Raw genomic sequence first — 12089 nt, forward strand, 5'->3', positions numbered from 1 at the left:
AATCAGACCACAAATTGGAGGAACAACACCTTATCTTTGCCTGGGCAGCCTACTGCCTGGAGGATTCAGCATTGAATTGTCTAATTTCAAGTAACCTTCCCACCCACCCATCCACCATCTCCACGGTGGCTCAGTGGTTAGCACTGATGCCTCACAGCACTAGGGACCCGGGTTCAATTCCCATCTCAGGCGACTGTCTGTGTGGAGTTTGCAGATTCTCCCCGTGTCTGCATGGGTTTCTTCCAGGTGCTCCGGTTCCTCCCACAGTCCAAAGATGTACAGGTTGGATATATTGGCCATACTAAGTTGGCCATCGTGTCCAGGGATGTGCAGGTTAGATGCATTAGTCAGGGGAAATGTAGAGTAATAGGGTAGGGGAATGGGTTTGGGTGGATTACTCGTCGGAAGATCGGTGTGGACTTGTTAGATCTAATGGCCTGTTTCCACACCGTAGGGGATCTATGATTCCACCTCGCCTCCTAACCTTCCAATCCACCGACCGACTCTTCCTTCCAGCCATCAACTGGATTCAATCCTCCCATCGACCCACCACCTGTATTCACTTATCACCACCTCACTACCCCACCCAAACTCCCCTCCCCCTTTATCTACAGCCTCCCCTACTCCAACCTCTAATCCTGAAGAATAGTTATACCTGAGACGTTGTCTTCTCCACCTCCTGATACTGCTTGGCCTGCTGTGTTCCTCCAACCTCCTGCTTAAAGCAGGAGGAGCTAACCACAGCTTTGAACTCTCCTGCCATGACTCACCCATTTCGAATAAACCTTTAGAGGGATCTTAAAATCAATTATTTTCGAGTCCATCTTCCCTTTACCTCATTAAAACAATGTGGCCCTTACAAACTGCAAACCACAAAAAATACTTTACAAACTATAAGCGATAACAGTCAGACAAATACCCACCATCTGTACTCACCCTATCAGCAGCTTCCAGTTGCCCTGTGTCACTTTTGAATCTTGCCATCGCCTCAGGAGCTCCATCTCTAGATTGAGGGAAGGTGACTCTGGGCAGCTCCTTTGAAAGTTCACCTACGGCTTTGACCAGCTGCTCCTTGCCAGATTTGTTCTGTCTTTTTGAATTTTGGTGCTCTGTCCTGTAAGACTTCTGTGAAGTCACTCTTTCTCCTTATACCTTAAGTTCTTTTACTCAGTGCGTAGTAGGGGTGTGGAACGCACTGCCTGCAACAGTAGTAGACCTGTCAACTTTAATGGCATTTAAAAAGTCATTGAATAGGCATATGGACAAGAATGGAATAGTGTAGGTTAGATGGGCTTCATTTTGGTTCCTCAGGTCAGTGCAACATTGAGGGCCAAAGGGCCTGTACTGCGCTGTGATGTTTTATACTCTATCTTCCCTAAGACCTTGCTTTTAGGGTACAGAGCAGACGTACTCAACAATAAAAGAAAAGCAGGGACTGACCACCTCTCCAACCTTTGACCTAACTCCAGTTCACCAAACTCCAGTTAGAGTCTAAAGCAACAAAGCAGCCCTCCAGAGCTCTGACATTCTGGAGCACTCACACACACCTGCAGTTTGTAATGGCCCTCGTCCCATCCAGGATGGGCTCCTGGGAGACAAGGGCTAGCTCCTCAGGAGCAGGGACAGCACCTGTTCAGAAATCCTCAGTCTGATGCTGAGGAAAGTTACAGCAATGCACATGCCTCCGAGAGGGCAGCACTGAGCCCACCACGGGAATGCCGAAACTGAGATTCCGGTGCTGGGCTGGCTCAGGTGGGGCTCCGGAATGTCTCACCCCGCCCCCGCCCACCCCCACCCCCAGCACACCCCACCATCATCTCATGCTGGGTCCTCCACGGGCTCACTTCACAAAGGCTTGGGACAGGAGTAAATGTAGGGAGGAGAGGTATCCTCTGATGAGGAAGAGAAGACAGTGATGCTGAGATGTCCCATAAGGAAGGAACCAGGAAAATAATCCCCAAGTGGGTGATGGCACTTGCATGGTGGACACACAACAGTGTGTCCATCCTTCACACTGGTCTAGAGAGGTCCCTTGGTATCACTGCCTGATATTGCTCTGCTCTCTACGCCTGTAATATGTCACTTTGGCAATGTACAGAATCACATTACCAGCTTGTAGGCAATTGTCCTGCATGACATGCCTTTGCAAAAGTGAATGAAGTAATCTCACTACACGTGTCTGCTTGCTGTGAGAACTTTATGCTACTTCCCTCATCAAGTTCAGCAGATCGTTCATCCCCTGCCTGAACCGGTTCCAGGATCCTTTGTACAGATCGCTAGCATTGATCTGCACAGTCTGCACAGAACTGATGGAGGCTTTCCCAACAGCATCCCTGCAAATAAGGACCTCCCTTCTCTCCTGGATGGCCTGGAGCAGATCCTTTAGTGCAGCATTGCTGAATCTTAGAGAGTCAGTGACTGGTCCGAGAGCCCTTTGAGGGTGGTTTGGGGAATTATTACAAGCTCAGTTGGCTGTACAGCTGGTTTGTAATGCAGAGTGTTGCCAACCGAATGGGTTCAATTCCCATACTGGCTGAGATTACCATGATGGGTTCTCCTGCTCAACCTCTCCCCTTGCCCAAGACAAGGTGACCCTCAGGTTCAGCCACTACCAGTCCCCTCCCTCTAATGGGACAGCAGCCCATTACCTTTATGATATTGTCCTGTGCACACACTGTACCTCAACCAGGTCAGAGCAAACTATTCAGACAACAATGTAATAACAGAGGAAATTTGGCTTAGACATTGCATCAGATTGTCTCTTTCTCATTCCACAGCTGGAACATTAACTGCACCTTTTATGTATTTCAACCAGTTCCACTTTCCTTCGACTGTTTGGCTCCTGGTGACCAGGTGAATATGTATCTGTGCATGCTGTATGTGTTGGCTCTTTTGCTCTCCATATAGTCTTCATGGTAGTTAGCTATGGCATTAAAACTATGTCTAGCCTCTTCTGTTACATATATTGGATAAGCAGATGCTACCAAGGTGGCCTCTATACATCCTACTGAGTATGGCAATATACTGTGATATCTTTCATAATTATTCCCCCTAATTACTCTTATACTTTTACCACATATAATGCCCCCAGTAGGTGTGTCCAATATGGATCAGATATTAATAAGGCAATGCTTACCTTTTGGAGAGATCTACATGTGGATGACTTGGTTATTTTTGCCATAAAATTGTAAGTGTAGAAGTGAGATTTTAGTATAACATTGCTAAAGAGAGCTGTTTTGGAGTCATAGAGATGTACAGCATGGAAACAGGCCTGTTGGTCCAACCAGTTCATGTTGACCATAATCCCAAACAAAACCAATCCCACCTGCAAGCCTTTCCTATTCATGTACTAATCCAAATGTCTTCCCTGGCTGAGCTTTCCCCAGGCTGTTTTAATCCCAGCTACTTTCAGCAGCTCAGGACTATGTCATAAAGCCGTATCTCTTCTTTAATGATCAAAAGATCACCCACATATTGAATCTTAACTTCAACTTCACGTAAATTTCTCATTGAATATTTGAAATGGTAACTTTATCAAGGTATATGTCAAGTTTTAGTAACTTTATCCATCCTAATTTTAGAAACAATTCTCCCCAGACTTGGGGGTTTTAAAGGGTGCTTTTATATCAAAGACACAACCCTCTGATCGCAGTCAAATGGTCAGGCTGGTCAACACCAAAGGCAAAGCAACTAATCCTATTTTAATGTGTATAAATTTCTAAAACCACACTTATTGCAATATGGAAGGCATATGGGGAAATTAAAAGGTACGTTATCAGCAGAAACGGTTATTTCTCGGTCTCTGAAGGAGGAAGGTCAAAAGTCACCAATGGGATGTGCAGGCTCAGTGGATTAGCCATGGCAAAAGCAGGGTTATGGGGATAGAGTGGGGGTCTGGGTTTGGGCAAGATTTATTTGCAAGATTACCAAATGAAACACAAACAAAAAAGAACTGAGTACAGAATAACATAACCAATCCAAAAGCCCAGCAAATTATCCTAACTTAATAATGCTGTTCCACATACAGAACAACCTCAATTACCGAAACAAGATGGGCGGGCAGTATTTTGTTCAGATAACTGAGAGTTCGAATAATTGATTGCTTGGATAATGGATAGCATTTTTACAGGACCTTGAGATCTTGTTTGGATAATCCAAAATTCGGATAAGTGATGTTCGGATAATCAAGGTTGTTCTGTGCATGCAACAATCCCCATAAACACCCCTTGGAAAAAAAGATAAAATCAAACGCAGGGTCTTACAGGACAGAGAGAGATGGCAGAGAGATTCAGCTTGGAACACCTCTTCCATGGAGCTGTTTCTTGGACCAGCAGCCTCAAAACTGGCTGACTGCTTGCGCCGAATAGCCAGACCGCGAAAACCCAACCAAACCAGAGAAAAGCTGAGCTGGGAGAATTGGCCACTCCCCTTTCATTGTACAAGGACTTTTCTTAAAACTTGAAAGCCTTTTTCCTAAGGTAGTATCTGTTAGTTATAATCAAATTGGCCCTAAAACCCATCAAAACTAGTCACACCAGAACATGTGACTTTATGATCTTTCTGAAAAAAAAAAGGATAACCTAACTTTGTTAAAGGAGCAGCACTACCACAGTAAGCATCATTCTGAGAGGTCACAAGACACCATCTACAATCAGGTTTGAATTTACAACCTGCTACCTCAGAGATATAATCAATTGTACCAAGACTCACACTTGGACTGTGGTCATCTCAAGGTCTAGTTTCCTGTGTCAGCTGGTTAACAAGCATTTAACCAGTTTGTATGAAATTATATTATAACAAAAGCGTGCATTTGCTTTTGAAAAACCTTTGCTAACAGAACAGGAAAAAATATTTAGTGGGATCATGCCAAACACTCTTGTGTTCACAATATAATGAATGCCAAAGAATTTCCTTAAGTGTCAATACAATAAATGGATGCTTACTTCCTAATCTACTTAGAGCTGCAGATACAGCAATGTTCAAATATATTTCTTATTTGTTCCAATCATCTTGATTGTATTTTGCAGTGAAGAAGGTTCACAATCAAATCATATGGACAGCTGGCAAATTATTCTAACCGTAGTCATCCTGATCATCTTCCTTCTGCTCACTGCTGCTGTTCTTCTTTATGCAAAATTAAAACAGCAGAAGAAAAGTGGTATGTTCAGTCCAGACGAAAATGTAAAACTCATGTTTAAAATGTCCATGAAAACAAATTTGCATTTCTTTATTTAAACACTGCAAAGTTACAGTACAAGCAGGAGGTTGCTGCATCCTAATGGACCTGTCCAGTTTCCTGCACCACCATTTAAACTGGGATGTTGGAGTGCTGTGTAAATGAAACTCACAGGTTAGGAAACACAAGCAGTTAGCATTATGGTAAAGAGGCAAAACAGCAGTTTCACTAACAGAAGCCAGAATTGTTTCCCCAAATTATTTATAAAGAAGGGAAATTCAATATCCTATCACTGTAATCTAGGCTAAGTTAGGTGTTCATGCCTGGGACAGCAATTGGTCTCAGTGGTCGACGGATAGTACAAGGAAAATAAATATTGGCATAGCAGCAGAGGACAGGATTGTGCCTTACTCTGATGTCTTCAACAAGTTAATTACTTGCCTGTAACTGTATATTCAGCACCAAAAATTGGGTGCATGAGCAAAGTATTGAAGACAGCTAAGAAAAGGCAGTGGAACGTCAGAAACAGTTAATAATCTACAGAAGACAAAGTGAAGAGGGAAGGGAAGCAGATTAACAAATGAGAACGTCTAAACGGAGAAGGAACATCCGCTATTCACAAATGAAAACAACAGGGCTACTTCCAATAAGACTTTACCCATGTCTGTCATCAGCAAGGAAACCATATTAATTTTACAATGATTGGAATTTTACAGGCAATAGTGAAGTGATGACATCACTGCTGATATTCAAGAAAGCTTCCCTTTGGCAATCCCTGTGGCACAGGTTTCATCATCCCTTTGCTAAATGTTTTGCTCTGGTACCAACAATTCAGGAACCCCAGTACCTGGTATCCATGATTTTATCACACTGGCAAAGAAATTGAAGATTTCTCACCAGACAACAAAAAACGTATCTTATCATTTACTTTTTATAATTTTAGAGAAAAAGACATAAATAGAAGGATATTTGTATGTGATTAAGTTAGAACCTGAAAGTTGACTTTAAAAAGTGGTATTTTAAAAATCTATGGAATCTTTAGCATAGAATGCAGAAAGTTGACTTTCCATAAATATGAATTGTTCTTTCAGATCTAAAGAGATTGATCAAAAGTAGTTATTATTTAGTGTGCTGTTAAACATTCTTCTTTCATGAAGGCATAATTTTTCAAAGATTTTACAGTGAGATTAATTGTACAAAATTTGAAAATTCGTATCAATCAATGATGCCTAATTGATTTCCATTTACCAAGACCTTAAGAGTGCACCCTGTGAAAGAACAGATTATCATTAACAGCAACTTCTGAATTTTCATGTTTAACCTAGATGTGCAGATAATAAAGGCTGCTGTCAGTTTCACAAGCAATGCTGATGGTTGCATCAAAATGACAACTGAATACTATAGGCCCCCCACAAGGAGCTTTAAGGGCAATGTAAACTATCAAAAGTGAGGGAGGAGGAGAGAGAGAGGAAGAGGAAGAGGGACAACAAGATTTTGACAGGGTTTACTAATATCTCACAACTGACCAATTAATGAATAATTACAATACATTGGAAACCAATGGATTCTGTAATTGAACACAACCTCCTAAGGCATGATAAGAGACATTATAATTCTTTCAGCTACCTTTCAAAAGAACAAAATCTCTGTAGAGCATGGCAACTGGTGAAACTTAAAATCAGTTAATTAGCAAACTGGAATTGAAACCTCGATTGTTGTGAAAACGCATGTAGTTACTGATGTCTTTTGGTCTGGTCTATATGGCCTAATGGCCTAATGGTATCATCCCTGGACTGTCAAGCCAGAGACCCAGATAATGTTCTGGGGACCTGGGACTGAATCCTGCTAAGGTGGATGGTGGAATATTTGTTCAATAAATATCTGGAATTAAAAGTCTAATGATGACCATGAATCCATAGTTGATTCTTAGAAAATCCCATATGGTTCACTAATGTCCTTTAGGGAAGGAAACTGCCATCCTTATCTGGTCTGGCCTACATGTGACTCCAGACCCATCACGATGTGGTTGACTCTTAACTACCCTCTGGGCAATTAGGGATGGGCAATAAATGCTGCCAAGCCAGTTACGCACTCCATCCATTAATGAATGAAGCATTTGTAACTTCAGACCATAGTAATGTGTCCTCTAAGTGACCAAGTAAACCATACAGTTCAATGCATTGCCAGCAACACCTGCATCTCGTGAAGACAAAAAAAATGTAAAATGTTCTTATTATAATTTTATTTTTCAGTCACAGTTGAACAGAATACTCCTGGTGTTGGTAGTCCTGCTTCCTCTGTCATGGTAAGATGATGTTATGTCAAGCTCACATGGTGACAGAAGGTCCAAGGAGACAGTTGCTAACTCTGATTGGATACAGCATGGGCATGACAATGCGACTGCATGACACTTGAGCACATGACAAGTGATCATGTGATGTTTGACCACGTGACAGTTGCAAACATTGGTGCATTTACCTCATAAAGGTCAGGTCACCTGTTGCTCCTGGACTTGAACCAGCCATTGCCTCAAGAAACAGACAGAACCAAAAAGCCACAGGTGAACTATTGGTAAAGGCAAGCATGGGGCAAGGAAAAGTAGGGGTCAAAGATGAGGAAGCGATTTGTAGAAGGAATTCCAAGTGGGAGGACCCTTTGGTTCAACATCAGCTAGAACTGGAAGAGCGTTGGTAACTCTGATGAGTCATATAGATTCAAACCGTTAGCTTGCTTTCTCCCCATGGATGCTGCCTGACACGTTATGATCTCTGGCAGTTTTTTTTTGTCTTCAGTTAATAATAGCTACATTCAGGTTTTCCCCTTATAAGTGAAAGCCATTAGAATAACTCATCGTTAATCTGGATATAATTAGTATTAATAGGTGCGGCACCATAACATCTTGTCTATGACTAGTCATAAGTCTTCAACCTATAAGTATTCACCCTGAAACCACAGATGGAGTCTTGCATTGAAAGATGCAGTCAGGCTCCCCATTTTTAACAACATGATCTATCCCATTGGAACATAGTAACAATGAAACAGGAGTAGACCATTCAGCCCATTGAGTCTGTCCTACAATCATGGCTGATCAAACTTTTCAATGCCCCGTCTGTATAACCCGATACTCTATTCTGTTGGTAATCAGAAATCTATCAACCTCCATCTTAAACATACTCAAAGACTGAGCTTCCACAGCCCTCTGTTTTAGAGAATTCCAAAGGTTCACAACTTTTTGAGTAAAATCATTTCTCCTCATCTTGGACCTAAATAACTTCCCCCTTATTTTTAACCTATTTTCCCTAGTTTTGGACTCCCAGACCTGAGGAAACATTTTACCTATGTCTATTCAATCTATCCGTTTAAGTACTTTGTAGGTTTCAAAGAGCTGACCTCTCATTCTTTGAAACACTAGGGAGGTGGGACACAGTGTGCCCAGCCTCTCCTCATAGGACATTCCTGCCATCCCGGGAACAAATCCAGTGAACCATCATTGCATTCCCTTTATGGAGTGAAGGGGAGGAAAATGGCACATAGTACTCTGGGTATGCTCTAACCAAGCTCCTATACAACTGAAGTAAGACTTTGCTACACCTGTACTCAAATCCTCTTGCAATAAAAGCTAACAATCTATTGGCCTTCTTCCTAAATTGCTGCCGTCTTCTTGGAACTTGGTTCCTTGTCAAAGTATCAATCCTGAACCGCACAAGTCAGTAAGAGCTGATCTTTAGTTGAGTTTCACAGGTCAAAACTGACCGGCTCAAATTCACCCGAAGTGAGCTGAGAGATCAGAGGTGGGGAAAGACGCTCAGCACAATCCTTGCAGGATTGCCAAGGTATTGTTCAAGAGGTTCCACGAGGACAGCATTGAACATTGGGAACAGATCGAGATCTGCCCCCTCCACCTATCCGCACTCCCACAAACACCCAGGACTGGGTGTGAACAATTCGCCATCATGGGGAACCAGTGACTTCTGAGTTTATTTAGAATCTTAGAATTTTGCAGTACAGAAGGAGGCAATTGGGCCCATTGTCTCCATACCGGCTCCCGGAAGAGCTACCCAGCTAGTCCCAATCTCCTCATTCCTGATGAAGAGCTTCTGCCCAAAATGTCGATTTTCCTGCTCCTTGGATGCTGCCTGACCTGCTGTGCTTTTCCAGCACCACTCTAATCTTGACTCTGATCTCCAGTATCTGCAGTCCTCACTTTCGCCTAGTCCAAATCTCCAGCTGCCTCACAGCACCACAAGCCCGGGTTCAATTCCAGCCTCGGACGGCTGTCTGTGTGGAGTTTGCACATTCTCCCTATGTCCACATGGGTTTCCTCTGGGTGCTCCATTTCCTCCCACACTCCAAAGTTGTGCAGATTAGGTGGTTTGGCCATGGCTAAATTGCCCTATAGTGTGCAGGGATGTGTAGCTTAAGTGGATTAACCATGGAAAATGCAGGGTTACAGGGTAGGGGGGTGAGTCTCGGTGGGATGTTTACCAAAGAGTCGGTGTGGACTTGTTGGGCTGAATGGCCTGTTTCCACACTGTAAGGATTCTATGATTCTATGATATATAACCAGTAAAAATAGTGAATACACATTCCTGGGAGCCAAGAAATGGCTGCCTTATTTGCGGAGTTTAAGATTGTTAGTCCGTCACTTGTCTGTAGAGGGACGCACCTCAATAAGGTGCAGGTGTTTGTGGGAATTCCGTGGTGAATTTGATGGTGGGGAGACCAGGATTGGAAGGTTTGAGTTATAACGGGAGGCTGAATAGGCTGGGACTGTTTACTCTGGAGCATCAGAGGCTGAGGGGTGACCTTATAGAGGTTTATAAATCATGAGGGGCATGGATAGGATAAATAGACAAGGTCTTTTCCCTGGGGTGGGGGAGTGCAGAACTAGAGGGCATAGATTTAGGGTTAGAGAGGAAAGCTTTAAAAGGGACCTAAGGGGCAACTCTTTCACGCAGAGGATGGTGTGTATATGGAATGAGCTGCCACTATGAAGTGATGGAGGCTGGTACAATTACAACATTTAAAAGGCATCAGGATGGGTATATGAAATAGGAAGATTTTAGAGGGATATGGGCCAAGTACTGGCAAGTGGGACAAGATTAGTTGGGATCTCTGGTCAGCATGGACGAGTTGGACCAAAGGGTCTGTTTCTGTGCTGTACATCTCTATGACTCTAAGATGCTACTGGACCTTGTGTGAGTGTCATACCAGCTACAGCCACCACCTCCCCAGTGGCGCTGCTGTTCAAAGAAGCTGCCAGTCCATGATAAGTACCTGGGAGGTACTTAATGCAAGTGACTTGGCCTAAAAGACAGGTGGAGAGGGCCCTCTTGTGACACAGTGGTAATGTCCCTACCCCTGGAATGGGAGGCCAGAGAGGTGTAATAACAGCTCTGAACAGCTTGACTAGAAAAACACTTTAAAGATGGGGGTAGACTTGCTGGCTCATTAGCCAGTGGGCAAGACCTCCTGTCCCCACATTTAATTATCTCCCTGTGAATCTGATTAACATTGAGCCATCATTTTTCATTTGTCTGTGTTTCTTCAGGAGGATACAAATGTGATATACTCCACTGTGAAGAAGGTACCCAAAGCTAACTTGGAAAGTACTTATGTTAACCTGCAGGATCTTCAATCTCAAAGAACTGCTAAAGATCAAAGTCCATCAGACTTTGTCGAATACTCCACCGTTCTCTTCAGATCATAATGAAGTAACCCAAAACAGGAACTTTGTGTGCTTTCTCCAGCAATGCGGCTTAATTAGCCTTTGAAGCAACCCCATTATAGTATTTTTCAACAGGTTTGTGGGTACAAACGAAGCATTTTTTTAAAGCAATGTTTTGATAGATCTTTTGAGTGATTCAGTTGAGAGGTTACTGCATTAGACCTCAACAGACTTGACTTCATTATTTCTCTGACTTTTAAAATATGCCATTATCATATCAAACAAATACATCTTGCAGACATAAGACATAAACATTCTCTTGGAAAGAATCAGCCTAACTTGAGGTTTTGTTTGAAGGATGCTTGCTCGTGTCAGTTAAAGATGTTCTGACACTGTTTTCTTTTATTTTTGAAGAATTTCCCTGTCCAGTCGAACAGTACTCTCATTTCCTCATACATTTGTTAAGTTCAGTGCTTGAAGTGTGGCAGCTAGCAAACAGAAAATTAAAAGGAGAGTAAGTGGGTTTGAGACATGTAGTTTTATTCCATTATAAGCTGTAACTTTGGTGCAAATTATTTAACCATGTCTGTATTGCTACATTGACATGTAAATAAGCTATTGAAAGAATTAAACATAAGTGCAAATGTAAACTGTAAATGTGAAACCAGATACAAAGTATTGATACATAAATATTTGTCTACTTCCGTGTACATGACATGAGAGGTATTTCTAATCAACTTCTTCAAGCATGTTAGAGTGTGGTGCTGGAAAAGCACAGCCAGTCAGGGAGCATCCAAGGAGCTGGAGAGTCGATGTTTCAGGTGCAGATTTTCCTGCTCCTCGGATGCTGCCTCACCGGCTGTGCCTTTCCATCACCACACTCTTCGACTCTGATCTCCAGTCCTCATTTTTTTCAAGCATGTTATTATATACGTCTGGAACAGATGGGACTTGAACCTGAACCTCCTGGTTCAAAGGTATTGACATTACTAGTTTTCTACAAGAATCCTCAAACTGCAGTCCTCAGCTCTAACAGCGGAGTTATCAAAGTACAGCTACCACCAGCTGACTTCAGTATGGGTTCTTCGACAATGTTAGATAAGAAACCCACCCTATTTCTCAACAGATTAATATGGTTGACATTTCAGTAGGATGTTTCTCCACGTAGAGAGAAAGAATGATTTGCATTTATACAGCATCTTTCAAAACCTCAGGATGTCCTGAAACACTTTACACAACAGACAG

The 12089-nt window shown here is 42.6% G+C and overlaps 1 protein-coding gene across 1 annotated transcript in view; it reads left to right on the forward strand.

Annotated features, from left to right (window-relative positions):
* The window catches only part of LOC148145087 (CMRF35-like molecule 8), a 32562-nt gene extending 21068 nt beyond the window's left edge, over positions 1 to 11494 (forward strand). The window contains exons 4-6 of the mRNA XM_087973498.1: positions 5028 to 5158; positions 7429 to 7481; positions 10728 to 11494. Of these exons, the coding sequence (XP_087829624.1) occupies positions 5028 to 5158; positions 7429 to 7481; positions 10728 to 10886 (343 nt within the window). The 3' untranslated portion in view covers positions 10887 to 11494. The remainder of the gene's footprint in view (positions 1 to 5027; positions 5159 to 7428; positions 7482 to 10727) is intronic.
* Positions 11495 to 12089: the final 595 nt, after the last annotated feature.

Source organism: Chiloscyllium plagiosum, unplaced genomic scaffold (assembly GCF_037043375.1).
Source record: "Chiloscyllium plagiosum isolate Xiang-an unplaced genomic scaffold, Cpla_swu_hap1 HiC_scaffold_26, whole genome shotgun sequence".
In the NCBI taxonomy this organism is placed as follows: Eukaryota; Metazoa; Chordata; class Chondrichthyes; order Orectolobiformes; family Hemiscylliidae; genus Chiloscyllium; species Chiloscyllium plagiosum.